This window comes from Callospermophilus lateralis, chromosome 11 (genome assembly GCF_048772815.1).
Source record: "Callospermophilus lateralis isolate mCalLat2 chromosome 11, mCalLat2.hap1, whole genome shotgun sequence".
Lineage (NCBI taxonomy): Eukaryota > Metazoa > Chordata > Mammalia > Rodentia > Sciuridae > Callospermophilus > Callospermophilus lateralis.
Genome location: NC_135315.1, coordinates 37792863 through 37812011, shown reverse-complemented (window position 1 = coordinate 37812011; position 19149 = coordinate 37792863). Strand labels below are relative to the sequence as shown.

At 58.4% G+C, this 19149-nt stretch overlaps 1 protein-coding gene across 1 annotated transcript in view; it reads left to right on the top strand.

The window, feature by feature from the left end:
• Positions 1-4532: 4532 nt before the first annotated feature.
• Tmem132e (transmembrane protein 132E) overlaps positions 4533-19149 on the top strand; it is a 49313-nt gene continuing 34696 nt past the window's right edge. The window contains exon 1 of the mRNA XM_076871753.1: positions 4533-4599. Coding sequence (XP_076727868.1) covers positions 4533-4599 — 67 coding nt within the window. The remainder of the gene's footprint in view (positions 4600-19149) is intronic.

Below are 19149 nucleotides of genomic sequence, written 5' to 3'. Positions count from 1 at the left end.
AAAATTAGAGTTCAATAAAAATTCAAAGTATTTAATAAGGCGATTGAATTAATGGGCCTTAATTTTTGCAGCTGTAAAATGAGAGGGCTAACTCAGGATATCTGGAGTCCTCCTGTAGCTGAAAAAAGACTGGGACTCCATAGTGATCCCAGGAACATCCTCTTAGTGATGTGCCACATTGGTTTGTTCTCTTCCGTTAACAGGCATCCTGACAACCAGGGCTGTGCTGAAGGGCATGCTGTGAAGGTCCACTGTGGGGCAGGCTGGGCAGGGGAGGAAGTGGGTTCTAGTTTCAGTCTGGGCCCTTGATAGGCATCCCTGCAGGGGTCTGAACTCCGCCATCTGTCCATCTACTTGGAAGGAGGTGAGGGCTGTTCCAGGCATCCCAGGAGCTAGAAATTGAGACGACCCCCAACCACTGCCAATCTTCTATTCAGAAAGACACTCCACCCCAACCAGGAAAGGAAAGCAGAAAGTTAAGAAGGTGCTTATTTGGCATGGCTCCTCCCCTGAGCCTGGGCTCCATCTGGTGGAACTGCTCCACTGACCTGCCCCTCTCTAGGCTCCAGTGGCGTGGTGGTTGGGAATCCATGATTAGGACTCCCAGGTGAAGCCAAGGGCATCTTTTTGGTCTGGTAGGAAAGGCAGAGGTAAAGCACAGGGTAAGCCCCTGTGAGATGGGAACAGTTGGAGCAGCTGGCAGTACCCTCTTCATGCCAATTGCTTTCTTCCTGAACCCTGGAGTGTGCACTGCCAAAAGGAGCAGTTCCACCGGGCACTGATGTTGGATTCATTGGTTTTTCTAGTCCCCAGGTGGGTATCCGCAGTCCTTTACTTCTCCAAGGCAAGGAGGAGAGACACCCAGCAGTTGGAGGATGATCTCAGGGTGACATCAGACACATGGACAGGACAGGAGGCTCCCAGTCCATTAACAGTAGATCCATGTAGGAGATACAGAAAGAACAGGGCTGATTAGTGTCCGCTAAAGAGCACAGGGACCACCTACCTTCACCCTTCCTGATATGGGCCTCTGTCTTCCCTATAAGATGAGCCAAAGCACATAACTCCAGGTATCACCCCTGTATTCAATTATAAGCTTAGCGTCTGCCTTCCCTTCTAGAAAGTAAGTTCCCTTCTAAATGTAGAATGGGAACAAGGGCTAGTTCCCTCTGGCTCACTGTTGTACCTATAATGTTTTTGTTGTCGGTGATCATCACAGTACTGTTGTGAAAGAGAGGGAGGAAGAAGGGGAAACTGAGTCAGGGGCAGGGAGAAGAAGCCTGTGTCTGAGTTCCTGGATACCTTGGCCAGACACTGTGCTCAGCTTCTAGAGTGGGCTGAACCACTCGCCCTCCAGCTCCTGTGGAAATTGCAAAAAATTGTAAAGAAGGAACATTTGATCCACTTCGCGGAGGGCAGCAGCCTCATCTCTTCCCTCTGGCCATCCTCAGATCCCATGTCCTCTCCAATCAGGTGGGTGGGCAGGGATGGAAGGACCCCCTTCTTTCCTCCCTTCTTGGAGTCCTCTCCAGACTCAGGAGGCGGTTCTCTCCCCCTACTCCCACACATACAGCCTGATTGCTGGCTTGCCTCTCAGTGGGATGGTTAATAAGCCCTTGGGTGACATTAATTGCCATCAGGCATTAGAGGCCTAATGAGAATCATCTTCTTTGACTACTCCAGCACCTTCCATCCCCAGGGCCTCCCCACACTACCTCTCCTGCTCCAGACAGATGTGGGTGTGGGGGAGGGGCTCCTGCAGGCAAGCTGAGGCAGGGACAGACAGCAGTCAGGGAAGGGGGGGGGGGCTTTCTGGAGCCATTTTCAAAAAAAAAAAAAAAAAATGTCGCTTTCCTGGATGAAAAGGAAGTTCATAGGGTCTAGAGGGTTGAGTCAGGCAGATAGGGGTTGGAACTGAAGCACCCCAAGCAGCATTGTTCAGACCTGTCTCACCCCCACACTCTCCATTCTAGTTGAGTGCAGGGGTATGGAGGGGTAATCTTCAAGACCCATGCTCCCCCGCAAAGAGGGGCATAGGACTGAAGACCCTTTTCCTCCAGAGTAGAGCAGGATTGAGAACAGGCCTCTGGGGGTTAGGGCATGATGCCCAATGATGCTACAAAATCATTGCTATTGATCCAATGCTTGATTGACCGTTGACGGTTGACTTGTCCGGTCTGATCTTGGTTGTGAACTAATGGAAAGGGCCTAATGGTGAGAATGAACTGCCATCCCATCCACCCCTCCCCCTCACCAGCGCTTGCCTGGGTGAATGTGCAAGAAGGGCAGTTCCTCGCCCAAACCCCAAACCCCTTTAAAGGTTTGCAAAACAACCTGTAAGCTGGCAGTCGTTCCTCTCTGGCCTCCACCCCCTGCTGCCAGAGGACTGGGTCTACCAGGAGCTTGGACCCTGGCACATCCCAGCACGAAGCTGAGCCCGAGAGCTCCTGGGCGCGGCAGCTAGACTGATTCCCACCGGTGCCCTGGGAAGCCCCACGCAGACCCTGGTGGTGGGGGTAGGGTGCCCCCTACCCGCGCCTCTGGCGGAACGACTGTAGAACACTTCCGAGACGCCTAGCGAGGAGCTTGCATCCTTTGAAAAGGGACATCGGCGACTGCCGACTGCGGTGGCATGTACCGGAGAGAAACGCAACCGCTGCAGCCAGCCAACCCCACTTGGGTCCCAGCGCTAGCCTGCGTCAGGGAGGAAAAATGAAACGTAAAAGCGAGGAGAACGGAATCGCTGGGTCGACTCTTGCCCGAGTCTCATTAAGGAGCCGCGCGCGCCCCCAGGCTGGGAATGCGGAATGGACACGTGGACAGACGAGGGGGAGCTGGGGCGGGGGGAGCCTCCGTGGCGCGCGAGCCGTGGGCCGCGCGCTCCAGGCCACGTGACCACGGGGAATCTGGGAGGGGAGGGGAAGGAGGGGAGCGAGCGCGCCAAGCTCTGCGCCCGCTACTGCTCGGGTGGGCGCTGAATCCTCGACCCAGGAGGAGGGCGGCGAGCGCGAGTGTGTCTCCCGAGTATTTTACGGTGGAGCAGCCGGCGCGAGCGCCGAGGAGGCGGTGGCGGCGGTGGCGACGGCTTCGTGCAACTGTGGTTCCCCCGCCTCCTCTTCCTTATAGCTCCTTGATTCTTCTACTCCCCCTACACACGTCCATGGGGAGCCGGCCCCGCTGCTGGCACCTTTCTGTTCGGCCCGATAGGCACCAGCTGCCGCCTCCCCGGCCCGAGGCTGCGCAGGTGCCGGGTGCCCTGGCCGCTGGCTCGGTGCCCGTGTCTGGCCACCCGCAGCCGGGACTGGTGCGGCGATCCTCTCGCCCAAACTGACTCCGAGAGAGCGAGTGCCGATGCCCTGCTGCACTGAGACAGCGGGAGAGCGGGCGTCCAGGGGCAGGGCGGGGGCGGCGGGGAGCAGGAGACGTCGGAGAGTCTGAACCCCGGAAAAGTTCAAGGTTTGTGCAGGTCTCCCCCCCCCCCCCAAGGGAAGGCGAGGAGCGAGGCGGGGCAGCGCGCCTCTCTGCTGATACAGCGAGACGGGGAGGGGGAGGCCGGGAGCTGCAGAGGGTTGACGGAGTCCCTCTCCATCCTACAACGTTTGTGGTCTGGAGGCTGGAGTCGATGCTTTGGGTAGGAAGGGCTCGGATCAGGGCACATTAGCTGGCTTTACCGCTCCCTCGTTTCTCTAAGCCCCATCTCATCTCCTCTGGGGCAGCTGGTTCTGGCCGCACCACCCTAGCCCCAGACACCAAGCTGCTGCCGGGCCAGGAGGCGCGGGGCCTGCCTGTGATGAGCGCGGGCCCTGGTCGAGACGTGAGAGAGAGCGCTGGAGTCCAGGAGCGAGCCCTGCAAGGGGACAAACATCTGGCCACCCGCCTCGGGCATTCCGTCTGGGCGTCGCCTAGGGTGGTGGCGATCCACGTCGCCCGTCTCAGCACTGCACGGAAACTTTTCCTTCTCTGGATGGATTAAAGTTGCCTTGATTTTCTCTTTGCGAAAGAAATCATTCATTTGCACCCGACCTAGGATTTTTATGCTGAGGCTGCTGCAGGGCTCTTGGAGGAAGAAAGCTGCGCTCTCCATGTGGGGTTACCACTGAAACCAAGGAAATTGGGGCTTCCGTTGGCAATCTGCACCCTCAAGCGAGTTCAAATTCGAGCTGGGCCGCGGGGCCAGGGGATTCGGCGCTCGTCTCTAGGCAGCCCCCGGGACGTCCGCGGCCGCCGGGCCCCGGGACTGCACGTGCGGCTCCCCCCTCGCCTCACAGATCCTGCAGGGGGCACCAGCCGAGGGAGGTGGAGGCTCCTCCCGCCCGGAGCTGCGCCCCCACCAGCTCCGAGGGTGTAGCCAGCGGCGCCTGGGACGCCCCCTCCCCGCAAAGTGTCCCCGAATTGCGCTCCTTGGTCACCAAAGCTTCTGCAGAGACAGCTAGGCGCCACCGCCACACTGAGTTGGATGTGACCGAGCCCATCCTGGGGCCAAGTCATCGTCGACTGTTGTCCCCTCGGACCCCTTCGGCCCCGCCTCGGCCATGGCCCCAGGGATGTCGGGCCGCGGCGGCGCCGCCCTGCTCTGCCTTTCGGCGCTGCTCGCCCACGGTAAGTGTCGCGGCGCAGACTCGGGGGTGAAGATGCGGCGGGCGCCACTGGAGGGGGCACAGGGAGGACCGGAGAAAGGAGAACCCCTATCTCTACCCCCCCCCGGACTCTGCCGCCGCTCCCAGCCTGGCGTCTTGGGCTGCAGCTTGAGTTATCGCCGGCCCCTAAGCCCTCTGGCGGGAGCTGAAGCTCGAGACCCGCGGAGGGGACCGAGCCCGGCCCAGGAAAAGGGCTGGGGGGAGGGTTCGCTCCATTCCTCCCAGGGTTAAAAAGAAGGGTCTAAACCCGAGAACCTGGGGGCGTGTCCGCCTACGGTAATCTAGAGGGGTCTGCTGGATCGCGTTCCAGCCTCCCCACCCGCGGTTCCCCCTGCAGCGGGCCGGGCGGGGGGGGGGGGGTGGCGGCTGTTGGGATCCGTGCGATCGCATCTTCTCTGGCCGCTGGCGCGCAGGCGGGTGCGGGGCCGCGCGGCCCGCTATCTGGCTTCCTGCGGCGGTCCTGGAGAAGGGAAGTGGACTGACAGGGCCCCGGGAGCCGCGGCCGCCCGGCCGCCCGCGGTCCTGTGAGCTGCATCTAAATGGCCGGCTTAGCGGAGCCAGGAGGCGGGGGTTTGGGCAGCGGGCGCAGGCAGGGCGCGCGGAGGGAGCGGGCTCCGCGCTCTCGCTTTCTGCAATCTGTTGCGTCTGCTCCCCAGGCTCGCCCCGGGCTCCTCGGGAAAGGGGTGGGAGAGGGAGAGCGGGCGTCCAGGGGCAGGGCCCGGCCGGCGCGCTTTGGCTGTGGGACAGAGGGGACACGGATGGGGGACAGAGGGTCTCTGAACAGCCCCCCAGCGTGGTAACTCAGACCAGACGGAAGGTGGCTGCGGCGGGCCTTCCGCAAGCTGGAGATGCTCCAAGAGGAGAAGGGAGAGGGAGAGGACCCGAGGGAGGAGAATGGAGAAGAGCAGCCTCTGCCCTTCCCAACGTGTATCCGACAGGCCCGGGACACATTTCCCCAACCAGCAAGGGCGGGGTGGAGGTTTCCATACCCCACGCTGAGGGTGAGCCTCGGACAGGATGGAGAGGGACTTGATGGAAGGGGTAGTGGCCTCTCCACGTTGGAGGAAGACTCTCCTCGTGCCGTGCTCAGCTTTTGCCCAGAGCTGCCCAGTCCCTAGGAGCCTGCCCAAGCTTGCCATGTGTGTGCCCAAGGTCTCCAACCAGTGGCCTCCCTCACTCTGACCAGGGCGTTTTCTCAAGGTTGAAAGAATAAGAAAAAGAATGGTCTCTCAGAATCCAAGGGTCCTGGGGCCAGGAGGGGGAGGGGAGTTGGCTGACCGTTCTCTATGAATGGGGATTGGTTGTTCCCCGGGGGGAGTGACTCCACGGGGCTGTTTTGCCTTCAGTTCACCAGTGATAGCAAACCTCAGTTCTCTACTAGGAGAGCAATGGGCAGGGCAAGCGCCAGCCTGGGGTAGGTGGAAGTGGGTGGGGCGGCTGGGAGTGCAGCTGAACCCCAAATCTCTGCCTGCTGGGGTTTGCAAGTCTGAGGATGGGAAAGGGGTAGAGGTGGGCTCCCCTGTACACTGGAGCTGCGGGCTGCTGGTGACTAGCCCTGGTGAGCATGGAATCCGAGTGCCCAGCAGGAGGAAACCTGGGAGCTCAGGACTGGGTCTAGGCATGGTTCTCCCCACCTTTGCATTTTGCTGTCAGACTTCCATCCCAAAATCCAGTTAAGACCTCACGCAGCTCAAACACTGTCCTTGGGTCTCCACCGACCCACCCCTTCCTAATCCCTCAGTTTGGCACTAAATTTCCTTTCCCCTTTGTCACCTGCCAGCATCTTGTCTGCTTCCTGGGCTCCAGTTCCAGGTGGGCCTTGGCTGCTGCCTGCAAATGCCTGGGACTGTTGGCTCTCTGCCTCTGGTTTTCCTTTGGAACCCAGGGGGTCTCCCTGCTGGTGGTCCTGGAGCAGCGAGCAGAACCGTGGCTTTTTCCTCTGTCTGTCACACAGCCACTGCTAGCCCAGTGCTGCACGCTTGGGGCTCAGGACCTGGCTGCAGAAAGAAAACACTTGAGGTGGGGCAGGCTTCCGCCTCCTGACTGTCTGACTCCCTCTCCAAGCCCCTCCTCCCCTGAGACACGGGGGCCTCTTCCCCATCCCATGTCTGAGTCTCCCCTCTGCTCTGGGGAAGATGCTTAAAACTTGGGGATCCCCCGAATGGGAAAGGCCCAAATAAAAGAAACCTCCCTCTGAAAAAAAGGTCCCCTGGCCCTTCCTCCTCCAGGGCTGCCTGATGGCCATTCCGCCAACCATTTCCTCTGATAAGGGAGGCACGCGGACTTAATCTCACGCCTAACTCATGGTTGGGTTTTCTGGGAGATCCGGGATGCTGTCGGGGTGGAGGGGCAGTTGCAGTTGTTCGACGCCTGGCAGGATCCTGGGGCCACAGGGTTCTGACCACACCAGACAGTCTGGAGGCAAGTAGCCTGGGTTTCTGTCTGACTCTGGTGCCACTGGGCAGGGTGACCTTGGCCTCCCTCCCTCGTGTCCCCACCTTCCACGGGCAGGGTGGTCCCTCTGGCCCATCCGTACCGTCCTCTCTTTCTGCCAGGACTGCTGGGCAGAGAACCCCCCATTCCCTTTCAGGGCCCAGCTCAGCTCAAAGGGTAGATGGTGGGGGGATCTGGGTCCCCTACACTGTTGCCAGTCTCAAGGCCTCTTCCAGAGATCATCTGTGAAGGCCATTTTCTTGATTCTGACTTTGGGGAGACTCTCCTCCGTATTTAGTTTGAATGTGAGTTTGGGAGGACCTGGCGGTGGCTCAGTCTGTGGCAGAGCTGATCATATCAGCTGCCTGAGTCAGCTTTGCCCTGGTGTCCAACATCCTCCATGGTCATGTCCCTATGGACATCTTCATGTCTGGTACACCCCTCTCCATCCTCCACATACCTCATGAGGCGTCACTCTTCACTCTCCTGCCTTTTCGCTTTCCATGTGCCGTTCTCTCCATCTGGATCACCCTTCCTCCAGAAATCATTTCCTACCCTTCAAAGCACAGTTCAGTTATCACCTCCTCCGGGGAGTCTCCCTAGATGTCCCACTGACTGCTCTCTCCAGCAGTCCTCCTGCCCCAACAGAAGTACTAGAGCTGTCTTGGTGCCGCCTCTGCATATCCTCCTGCCTTTCGGGGACTGAGCCAGGCTGGGCACACACAGGAAGCATGTGCATGGGCATGTTTACCTCCTGCTTCGAGGACAGGAGTCAGTCACGTCTTCCATGTCTTTGCCTCTAAACTCCAGCGCTTCACACATAGTAGGTGCTCAGAAGAAATGGATGAGGCGAGGGAGAGAGCTCTGAGCGCTGGGGCAGAAGAGGGACAGGGGAGGAGACAGGCAGGGATGCTAGGAAGAGAGCAAGAGGAAGGAGCAGGCCCATGCCATGCCCCTGGAGTGGCATCTACAAGACACATGGATCTCATGGTCTCAGGATATAAAGGCCAGTGTCCCCCATTGCTCTGAGTGCATGAACTCAAGCGCATGTGGCCCCCAGCCCAGAAGCCCAGAGTTTCTCCCTAGGCTGTGTCCACGCTCCCCATTCCATTCCCCTGATGACCCAAGCTGGGGCCTCCTTTGGAGATGCAGGAAGACAGGACCAGGCTGGGGTGACCCTGCTGCTGGGAGCCAGGTGTGTGCTGCCACCCTCCTCCCACACCCCTGCTCCTCCTGGCCACATGGAGCCCAGTGCCACCACACAGCCTTGTTAATGTTTGAGGCCAGTAGGTGGGGATGTGTTATAAACTTGGTGGTAGAAAATGAGCTTTATTGGAATCTGTTCTGAGGATGGCTGGGTGCTTGGCTACAGGAGGTGCGGCCCCTGTGGGTTCTCAAGGCGTTTCCGGGGCCCTGCTGGGGGCCAGATAAGCCCCCCACGGACCACCCCTGAGGCTAGGGGCAGGTGTGATGCTGCTGCAGAAACAAGACCTGAGAGGGGCTGCCCCCCACCGCCAGGGCCTGGCCCACTGCCTGCCTGGGGAATGGTCTCGCGTTGTTCCCTGCACGTCATGTAATGACATCTAAAGAGCCATCACGTCCAACCACTGGAGGGCTGAGGAAATGGACACACAAGGCCAAGGGCTGACCAAGGTCATCCCCCAAGTTAGTTCTGGAATCAGGACCAGCCCAGAGCCTGAATAAGGCTCCTGGATTGACGGCAGGCCCCCGCAGCCCAGCCATCCTCCCTCTCCACAGCCTCTTCCAGAGAGGCTTCCAGTCTCCAGCCAGCCTCTGGTCTAGCAGGGGAGGCCATCCATCACTGTAGCGTTCCTTAATCAACCTGACCAAGCACTAAAAAAGAAACACGGAGGGGTTGGGTCTCCCTCCCAGCTCCCAGTCACGAGCTCCAGGCCCAGTGGCAGAGACCAGGCAGCCCCGGGTTCTCGCCACTTCAAAGCAGTTTGAAGCCAAGGCCCCCAGGATGCAGGACACCTGGGTTCAAACACGGGCTGTCATGGAGACTTGCTGCGTGGCCCCAGGAATCTCGCTGCTCCCTGAGACCTCTTTTCCTCCTCTGCCATGGCAGAGGGGAGGATGAAGTGTCCAGGCCCAGCCCCGCCCTGGCTTGGTGATGAGAAGCCCCCTCATCACCCCTCACCTTCCTGGGCCTCCCTCCATGGGCGCCCGCAGCAGGCGCTAACAAGCGGGGATGGTCTCCTCCCGCCCCTTCCCCAGGGTCTCCCCCCCTCCTTCCTCGCCCGTGCTCAACACGGAATTTTAATAAGAAATTAATGAACCGGTTGTGTGCGTATATATTTTTTTTTCCAAGAAAATAAATGTCCTTTCCTATTTTCCTTCTCTTGTCTTTTTAAATGCAAAGAAAGGCAGGACTTGTTATCAGCCATTCAGCCGGCTGGGCCATCTCCAGCCGTCCCCAAGGATGAGGCAGGGTGTCACGGAGCACCAGCACTCAGCCAGCCACACACACCAGTCTCTGGGGGACAAATGGACAGCCCAGGGAGGGGGTCCTGAGAAGTGAGGCCAGCACGGTCACAGGGGGACAAGCCAGCCCTGAGAGCACCCTCAGCACCCACAGGCTGACCGCCCCCTTTCCACTCTTCCCTTGGCCCCTTTTAGTTCCCCTCCCTCCTAACCCCCTCCCCACACACCCCGGCACCCCAGGCCCTGCTGGCTAACAGACAACCCAGCAGGATGGAGTGGAAAATGGGAGCAATTACCTAGATAATTCAGTGCTTATTGCACAAATGAATGAATGCAAGAATGAATTATTCAGTGCAAAAAAAAAAATGGGGGTAGAAAAGATAATTGAAGAAAATCTCCCTTTTTTTTTTGCCTAAATTATCTAAATAATTATCTGCCTTTGGAAAGTTCTCCTTTTTATCCAACTCAAGTCCTTCCCACTGCATTCTCACCCACACCTATGGCCTATGGGGATGAGCGACTGGAGATTCTCTTGGCATAAATGACTTTCCTAATCAGTTCAATCTGGGAGCAGTGGGAACATGTGGACTGGCTGGTGTGGGGTTTCTTGGCTTATTCTGTCTCCCGGGGCCCATCTCTCTCCTGATCCTAGGAGGGGCTGAGAGAACAGTGTGTGTGCCCATGGTCACCAGGATGGATGGATGTCTCTTAAAGCAGTCCAGGTTCCCGGAGGCATCTCCATCTAAGACTTCCAGGCCCAACAACATGGGGACCTCCAGGGCAGACCCCTGGCCCCAGGGAGAGCAGACAGCCAGGACACCCCTCCCCTCCCCCTCAGACCCCTCCCCAGGATCATAGTCCTGGCAGCTTAAAACAGGAGAGCCATGCTGCACTGGGTGGCAGCCTCTGTGTTTTTCTGAAGGAGAGGAGCACCCCATTTGACAAGAGAGGCAGCCTCGTCTCCACAGAGGCCCATCTGATGAGCAGCCTACACAGGTGGCCATGGTCGCCTGCTTGCCGCGGGTCTGGTGGGAGAGACGCCCCTTTGCTCAGAGGTTGGAGGGCCCTCCCTTGCGGTCCTCCTGCCCCGGCCCTGAGACCTGGGGGCTGTGGGGAGCCTGGCTCTGGCCCAGAAGTGAATGTATTTTTGGCAACTTGGTTCAGATGATGCAGCAGACTTGTCACGGCAGGAGCAAGGTGTCGGTGGGAGCCAGAAGAGAGGCGCATGCTCAGAGCGCGCCTGCTCAGCCACGGTCCCACACCGCCTCATGGAGAGTTCCAACCGCTTGTGCGGTTCAGACCCACTTGAAGCTCATGTTGGCCGCCGCGTGCAGGTAGCCCTGTGGTCCCCATTTCACGGAACCCTGGCCTCCCCAGCTTTGGAATTCAGGTTTTCTGAGCCCGCACAGGGAGGTCTTCTTAGCAAACCTCTCCGTGTCCTGCAAACAGGGACTAAGCACAGAATGAGCCACAGAGACAGGGACCACCCCGTGGGAGCCTCTCCAGCCTCACCTGGAGCTGCCCTCCACCCCTCTGCTGGCCGCCTGTCATCCTCCTGGACGAGTCATGCTGTTTCCCATGTCAGAGCTTCTGTACCTGCTGCCCCCTCTGCTGTCCCCTTTGACCCGAGCACCTTCCCACCCATCACCTGCCCAGCTCCCGAGCCACAGCACGTCCACCAGAGAAAACCACGAGATTCTCTCGGGAGCAGATTTGCTGTGCTTTTCATCAGGCTTCCCCACCGGCCCTGGGCTCACATGGACACAGACAGGGCGTGATGGCTTCGCAGCCGCTGCCCACCCAGGGGTGTCTGTCGAGAAGCAAGCATTTGGTAATGGGCCACGGGAATCCATGAATGTGCACACGGACGCCCCCACCTGTCACCCAACAGGTGTTCAGCTGGGGCGCTGCCATGACCAGTGGGCACAACAAAACCCCTGCCCTCAGGGAACCTGCCTGCATCGTGGGGGGAGGGAAGGCAGAGGTCGGGAATGAACCTACCCAATAAGTCAGTTATGTATGTTAGAAGGCAAAAAGTAGGGTAAGGGGAATTGGGAACTCTGAGGAGCGTGTGCGTTGGGGACGGATGATTAGCATCAAAGCGAATGACCATTGGATGAAGCATCACCCAGCAGAGACGGGGTCAGGGGAGGATGTGCACTGAGTGAGAGCCACACATCTGCACCCGGGAGAGCCCGGGGGCAGAGGCAGCAGCCAATGTCAGAGTCCAGGGGCACGGGCTTCACCATTCAAGGAGCAGAAGGGAAGCCGGAGGGGCTGGAGCGCCATGATAGGTGGGTAGGTGGGTGGGTGGGTCTTACAGGGCCCAGAGGCCCTGGTGAGAAAGCTAGCTTGCCAGCTGAGAGCAATGGGGAGCCATCCTGGTGGAGCCCACAGGCCAGCTGTCCTCTGCAGGGCAATTGGGATGCTAAGCGACTTCCCATGTCTTTCACAAATTTTAATTTTATTTGAGTGGGGATGGTTACAGGGGATTGAACTCAGGGGCACTCAACCACTGAGCCACCTCCCCAGCCCTATTTTGTAGTTTATTTAGAGACAGGGTCTCACTGAGTTGCTTAGCACCTCGCTGTTGCTGAGGCTGGCTTTGAATCGTCATCCTCCTGCCTCAGCCTCCCGAGCTGCTGGGATTATAAGCATGAGCCACCACATCCAGCACAAATTTTAATTTTTTAACAAATCATCTACCTCTACAGAAACTCCACATGCTGGGTCTCATTTGCTGCCACTCTGATTGGGGGCATGATGAACTGGAGGCTCTTGAGTTCAAGGACTGCAAAGCCCCATTTCCTTTGAGTCCCCTAGCAGCCTACAGCAACTAGGTCATCTGCTGCTGGGACCTCGCCACCTGCCCCTGTTTGACACCCGCAGGGGTCTTGGTTGGTGGCCCCCTCCTCCTGCTACCCGCAGCCTGCCACTGCATGACCACTGCAGCCCACGCCTCGTAGGAGGTGACCTGCCCAGGGGTGACCCATACTCTCCCCTGGCCCGACAGGCTCATGGGGCCTTTGTTCAATAGGAAGGAACTCTTGGATTGGAAATAGGAAAAATTGCCATTTTCTCAGCTGCCAGCACGGCAGAGAAATGATCTCAATTTTCTATGGCTGTTCTCGGCAGGAGAAAAACTGCCAGCCGCCAGCCCAGGCATGAGAGGTCTGAAGGCTGGGGACAGGCGGCTGGAGCTGGCGGAAGTGGCGGGGTGAGAGCCAGGTGGGCACTGCCAGTCCTCCTGCCTGGGATAGTCTCCTCAGCCTCCAGCCCCCACCAGCCGCACACCTGTGTCTGAACAGCCATTGAACTGTCTCGTTTTCTTAATAGTCCATTATTACTGAGCACCTACTGTGTGCCACTCAGTGCAACCCCCCAGGACTAGCAACGACCCTGCTCCGATTCCACATAGTGGAGACATTTGTGGCTCCCACCCCCCCTTATGGCTCCCCACCCGCTTTACCCTTCCCCTGCACTCAGCTCTGGAACCAAACTGCTCATCTTAGTCAAACCCTGTGTGGTGTGGGGCAAGTTATTTAACCTCTCTGTGCTTCGGTTTCCTCATTTGCAAATGATTACGAAATTACCCCATTTATAAGGTTGCTATGATGATTCAGTGTATTAGGACATGCCAAATATTTAGAGTCACACTTAGCACACAGTCGATGTGCAAAAACGACAGTTGTCAATATTGTTGCTGTTAATTTTATAAGCGCATGCCAGGCACCGGGTTGAGTGGAAAGATGAAGGAAATGTACCGCCTGCCCGTGGGGAGCTTCTAATGGGGCGTCCCAGGGAGATGAGCTCCGTCTGCAGAGATTGTGATCAAATGCAGAGCCGCAGACTCTGTGGAAGGGTCACAGAGTGTCGTGGAGGGAGGGAGGGAAAGGAAAATTCCGTAACGGTTAGAGGGGCTCAGGGGAGGCTTCAAGGAAGAGGTGTCACTCCAAGAGCCCACGGCCAGGCTCAGGTTCTGCTTCGGAAGGCTGGACACTCAGCATCTCCTGGGTCTGATTCCCCGAGAAAGACAGAAACCCAGGGCAAAAATAGCTACTGGCCTAAGAGCATTCCGAGTCCAGGTTGGGGACAGCCAGGGGTGCCGGTGGCCAGTGCGGGCTATGAGGCTGTCTGCCCAGGTCCGTGGTTGGTAATTCTTGACTTGGACGTTCTCAAAGCCTCTCAGGACTGTGACCTCATGATCAGTGGAATGCTGGGGAGGCCCGGGAGGGTTAGAGGGGGGAATGGCAATGATCAGAGCAGGAGACCCAGTAATTACTGGGTCAGGGGTCAGTTTGCAGATTGGTGTAAAGCTGAAGGAATCTGCTGCAGCAGCCCCTCTGGGAGTGGGAGTCGGGGGTCTCCAAATGGGAATGATCGTGAGAAGTCATCCGAGATACCGCTGCATGGCAAGGAGCCCGCGTTAGATCCAGGGAAGGGGTCTCAGTGTGAGAGCCTCCTCTGCCACTTAGCAGCAGCCTGACAGCGCTTCCGGCCTGATTGCCTTTCTGCTCCCTGGTTTCCTCCTCTATGAGGCCGGATGGCAAATGGAAGGGGGCAGGCAGCTCACATGGCGGAGGCTTGGTATTTGCAAGTGCACTCATTATTTTAGCAGCCAAGGCCCGGAGAACACGAGAGACTTGCCTACGGCTCCCAGCAGTCCCAGCCGCAGCAGGTGCACGGGTGTCCTCATCCTGCATTCAGGAGTCCTGGGGAAGGTGGCCAAGTAAGGGAGCCCAGAGAGACAGGATCTCCCTCCTCCTCACTCCACACCTGGAGTGAGCCGTCAGCCAGAGGGCCCAACAGCGAGACCTGTCAGTGTGTAGGCCCCAGGAGCCCAGGTGCCAGAGAACGGTGGTGGGTTCACCGCGGGGAAGCTGTGCAGACAGTGCCAGAGGCTTCCTGGAGAGCCGGGTTTTTGTTTTGTTTGGGATCTTTTTTTCCCTTGGTGACTCCTAGCAACATGCTCCTGGATTTTAAAAGCAGTGGCCAGCGGCCCGGCCCCAGTTCCTTTCTCCCTCCTCCTTTCCTCCCCAGAAAGCAGCCCCAGGCCTTGGCCCACAGTCTCAGCGCCTCTGCAGCCTGTTGGGGTAGAGGACGCTCCCCCGGCTCCAGCTTCCGGCCACAACATCCAGTACCTGGATGGCCACGCCACTGCTTCCCGATGGTGCCCCCCTGCCATGGTAGCCCCTAAGGCTGGCCCCTAGGCCGGCGCAGGCAGCCCGTGTGGCATGTCAGGCTCAGGGGTCACGGGGAGTCTCTGCAATGGAGCCCAGGCCTCCCCAGGTCCTGCAGCCTGGCCCTTCAAGGTCCTGGCTCAGGGCTTGCTCCTCCACTCCTGGCTGGGGACAGGTGGCCCCGAGCATGCCACTCTTCCATCTCAGTTTCCTCATCCGACAACACTGGGAAGAGAAGCCTGCCCGTCCCGTGTGGCCGTTGAGTGGGCAGCAGAGGTTTGGCCCTGCCTTGCACAGTCGGCTCAGTATATGGTCACCGTGGTCACTGACGGTCCACGGTGTTGCTGGCCGCAGGGGTCACCTCAAACAAGCCTGCTCCACCCTGCTCGCCACTCTCCAGCCACGTTCTCCCTCTACCTAACTGTTCACTCCCCTCCTGGCTCTCAGGCCAGCTGTGTGTGGGGACAAACCCTTCCCTCCTCCGGGTGGAGTTCAGTGTCCCTGTCCTGAAAGTCCAGGCTGCTGGGGGGCGTCTGCCCCGCCCGGAAGAGACAGAACAGGAGCCGCGGGTCTGCTTTAGAACACTTCTAGTCTTCACATGAGAAAAAGAAACAGCGGACACTGATTTGAATCGTTCATTTGAACCAATGTATCCAAAGATTTGTCGTGTCACCTCACATTCCGCGTAGAGTCCTGCGCCATGGTCCCTTCTTTCCTATCCGGTCCTGGTGTTCCTGATGCTCCCCAGCAGCGCATCTGGGGTCCAGTAAGCCAGGCTGCCCAGGGCCAGTGCTGCGGGCACAGGGCTGGCTGCTGCCCGAGGCCCTGTGGCTCTCTCCCCAGGAGTCACACACTGACCCTGGTGAGCTGGGCCCAGGCCTCTCCCCGCAGGCCTCCTTGGAAGTCCCCTGCCCTGTCCTGCCCTGCCCAGCCCTGCCCAGCGCTGGTGTGGTTCATGCTGGCCATAGCGACTCCTATCTAGACCAGCAGCTCTGTCCAGGGCCGGGGAGGAGGTGCCCAGCTTCTCCCACCCCAGAGACCATGTCCCCCTGCCTGCCGGGGGATCCTGGAAACCACGGGTCAGGTGGAGCCCGCCTCTGCTCAGCATCTTCGCCTCACCAGGAGTGAAGGCCAGAGTCCCCACGGCTGTCCCCTTCCGGACCCCACCTCTCCATGCTGCTCATTTCTAGCCGTGCTGGTCTCTTTGCCGTCCCCAGCATGCCAGGCACAGAGCCGTGGGGACCTGGTCTTGCTGCCCTCTCGTCTGGTGCCCTTCCTGGACACCTCTTCCCCTCACTCCACTCCGTTTTCCGTCGTGTGGCATGTTACTCGGGTATGTGTCCACTGGTCTGCACACTGACCCCCTTTGGAATGGAAGCCCCCCCCCACCCCGTGAGCAGGGTCCACGTGTGTCTTGTTCGCTTCTGTGCCCCAACACCGGAACCAGAGCCCAACCAGAAACACTCGGCACGTATTTGTGAGATGAAAGAATAAATCATGGAGGTGACTCCTTCCCATCCCCTCACCCTTTCCACCCAGAGAGCCACTAGGAAGACAGATTGGTAGTTAAATGGGTGACAGGGACCAGAGGTGAAGAATTTATTCCTGCATTCACTTATTCAGTAGCACATTGGCCGGACAAACCCTAGCTGTGTGACCTTGGGGAAATCACTTAACTTCTCTGTGGCACCATTTATACATTTAAACGATGGGATGTGAGGACTATGTTCTTCATGGAGCTATTAGAATGAATAAATGAGTTTATGCCGGTTCCGGACTTGGGGCAGTGCTTGCCTTATAGTATGTGTTCAATAAATGGTAGCCATTGTTTTATTTAATGCATGTTTTTGGACATTTCCTCATCACCAAGCACTGCAGCAAACGCCAGGCATGTGGTGATGCAAGCACAGTTCCCCTTGTCACGGGGCAAGGATGTGAGCAATGCCAGTGGAGTGCAATCCATGCCAGGGTGGCAGAGGTGCCAGAACACCTGGACTCACTGGGGCTTTGAAGTAGGTCTGCTGGGATTCTTGTCGTTTTTGCAGCAACCACTGCCAAAATCTGTGTGAGCCGCCAGCAGATTGAGCTCCAGCAGCTCCAGTGGGTGGACATTTTGCCCAGAGCCTTCCCACCCAGCTATTGCAGTGGTGCTGGCAAAGAATGCAGCCTGGCCGGGCGCAGTGGCACACACCTGCAACCTCAGCGGCTCGGGAGGCTGAGGCAGGAGGACCAAGAGTTCAGAGCCAGCCTCAGCAAAAGCGAGGTGCTGAGCAACTCAGTGAGACCCTGTCTCTAAATACAATACAAAATAGGGCTGGGGGTGTGGCCCAAGAGTCAGGGGCTTCTGCAGGGACCCCTTGGCCAAAGTCACTTCTGCTCCCTGAGGGGACTCCATGGGTTGTGGAGCTGAGGCTCAGGAGCTACGATTAATCTTAGCTGAAAGAGCGGATGTTAGGGCTGCATCCTGGGGACCAGCCACTGGAAAGAAAGAGCAGCCCAAGCCTCCGTGCTGCGGACGGGGTCTGGGGAGCTGCCCTGCAGACCGTTTACGATTGCAGTCTCTCTGGACAGTGGCACAGAGGGGCCGCTCCGTGAGGCAAGGTCCCTAAAGTCAAAGAAACTTACACCAAAGGGAAACTAGAAGGGGACTTCATGCCCCTCTCACCTGGAACCGTCCCTGTCTTAAAGATGAGGGACTAAGCCCCAGAGAGGGGAATGATCTTAACCCAGGTCACCCAGCAGTCGGGAGTTGCAACGGCAGGTCCAAGACCCAGATTCCTGACTCCCAGGCCAGTCACCGAGTTTGAGTTCACCCCTACCTCCAGCTTCCCCGGGGGGGGCTGTATCTGGGAGATAGACCCCAGAGGGCATGATGTGGGCATGGGGTGACCAGATTCGATCTCCACTAATCACATCGCAAGTAGCAGGAGATGGGGACTATGGGGACAGCTTTGCTAAATATGTGACTGGTTTTCTCGTTTTTCCCCCACTACTCCCCTCTCTGAGACCCTGCCACTCCCCTTTCACACACACACACACACACCACACACACACACACACACACAACCTGTGCTCCCAGGCATCCAGCTCAGACCTCTGATCCTGCCCAGCCAAGGCCAGTTGTGTCCTTGTCCAGCCTACAAAGAGTGATTTCTCCTCTCTGGGGTGATGGGTCCCAAGGCTCTGCCTCTGGCCCCCAGTGTCATACCCGTTCAGCTTGGTCCCAGGGCCGTCAGCTGTGCTCCTGTAGGGTGCCCCATACACAGAAGGGGAGACAGAGCCTGGAGCAGCTGGCTTAGCTGGGGAGCCGGCTCCCTGCTCTTGTGTCTCAGCCCGTGTTCAATTCAGGCTCCCCCTGATCCCTTTCCATGGTTCCCAGCTGTTCCCAGCCCTGGAGTGCGGGGACCAGGGACCAGAGCCTCGTGGCTCCTGCCCCGCTCCCCTCTGGGAATACTAGACTGCTCCTCACATCCCTGCAAAGCTGATTTGCATAAAACCTTTCCGGGGGGGGGGGGGGGGGGGGGGGGGGGGACCCTGCCTTTAAAAGTCTTCATCTTTTCTCTTCTCCCTAAACGGCCCCTAAATGATTTCTGTAAATTGCTCTAAGTAGCTCAAAAAAAAAAAAAAAAAAAGAAAGAAATAATAATAACTCAGCGACTGGCTGCCTGACCGGAATGCCGATGGCTCTCCTGCCCGCCTGGCCACAGCTCCCGGCTTCTTCCTGCAGGGCATCCAGACGCAGGGCTCCTCAGCTCCAAGGCCAGAAAGCAGAAAATCAGCCTCGCACCCTGGGCCTGGCCTCCTCCCTCAGTCAGGGGAATGCCAAGGTCAGGGCTGTGACCTCCATCTGACAGGGAGCTCCTGGGGCAAGAACATCCACCCCTTCCCTGCAGCTTGCTCCACCACACTGGGGACTCCCAGGGACAGCTGTGCCTCCCCCTCCGTCTGAGGACTCCTCCAGGGAAGCCTGCCTCTCTCACCCTAGAGACCCCGCAGGAGCGCTAGGCTCGCCCCATCAGTGGGGAATTCCCTCTGCAGGGCTTGGGGCACACCCTGAGGCCCGTCTGATTCTGGCTTTCCTTGTTCTGCATCTCAGATGGCGACTTAGAGACCTAGGTCCTGACCGCTAGACTGAGGTCTCCTTCGTTCATTCTTGCTCCCAAGCTTTTCTGAATCCCTACTGTTTGCCAGACACTGAATGAACTTGTGTCTTTCTGCAGATAGGGTCCCTCTGAGGAGCTCCTGCAGCCAGGGTCCCCAGACGTGGCTCGGTTCTCCTTGGGGCTGACACTCAGGACCGCCATGGACAAACTCCAAGCCATGGCCCTGGCCACTCTTCAGGACCATGACCTCTTTTCAGTGTGGGCTCTGCCTGGGACCAGAGGCAGGAGAGTCCCTCCACCTAGAGACCATGACCTGGGCCGGGCTTCCCTTGGGAACCCCCACCCTCACTC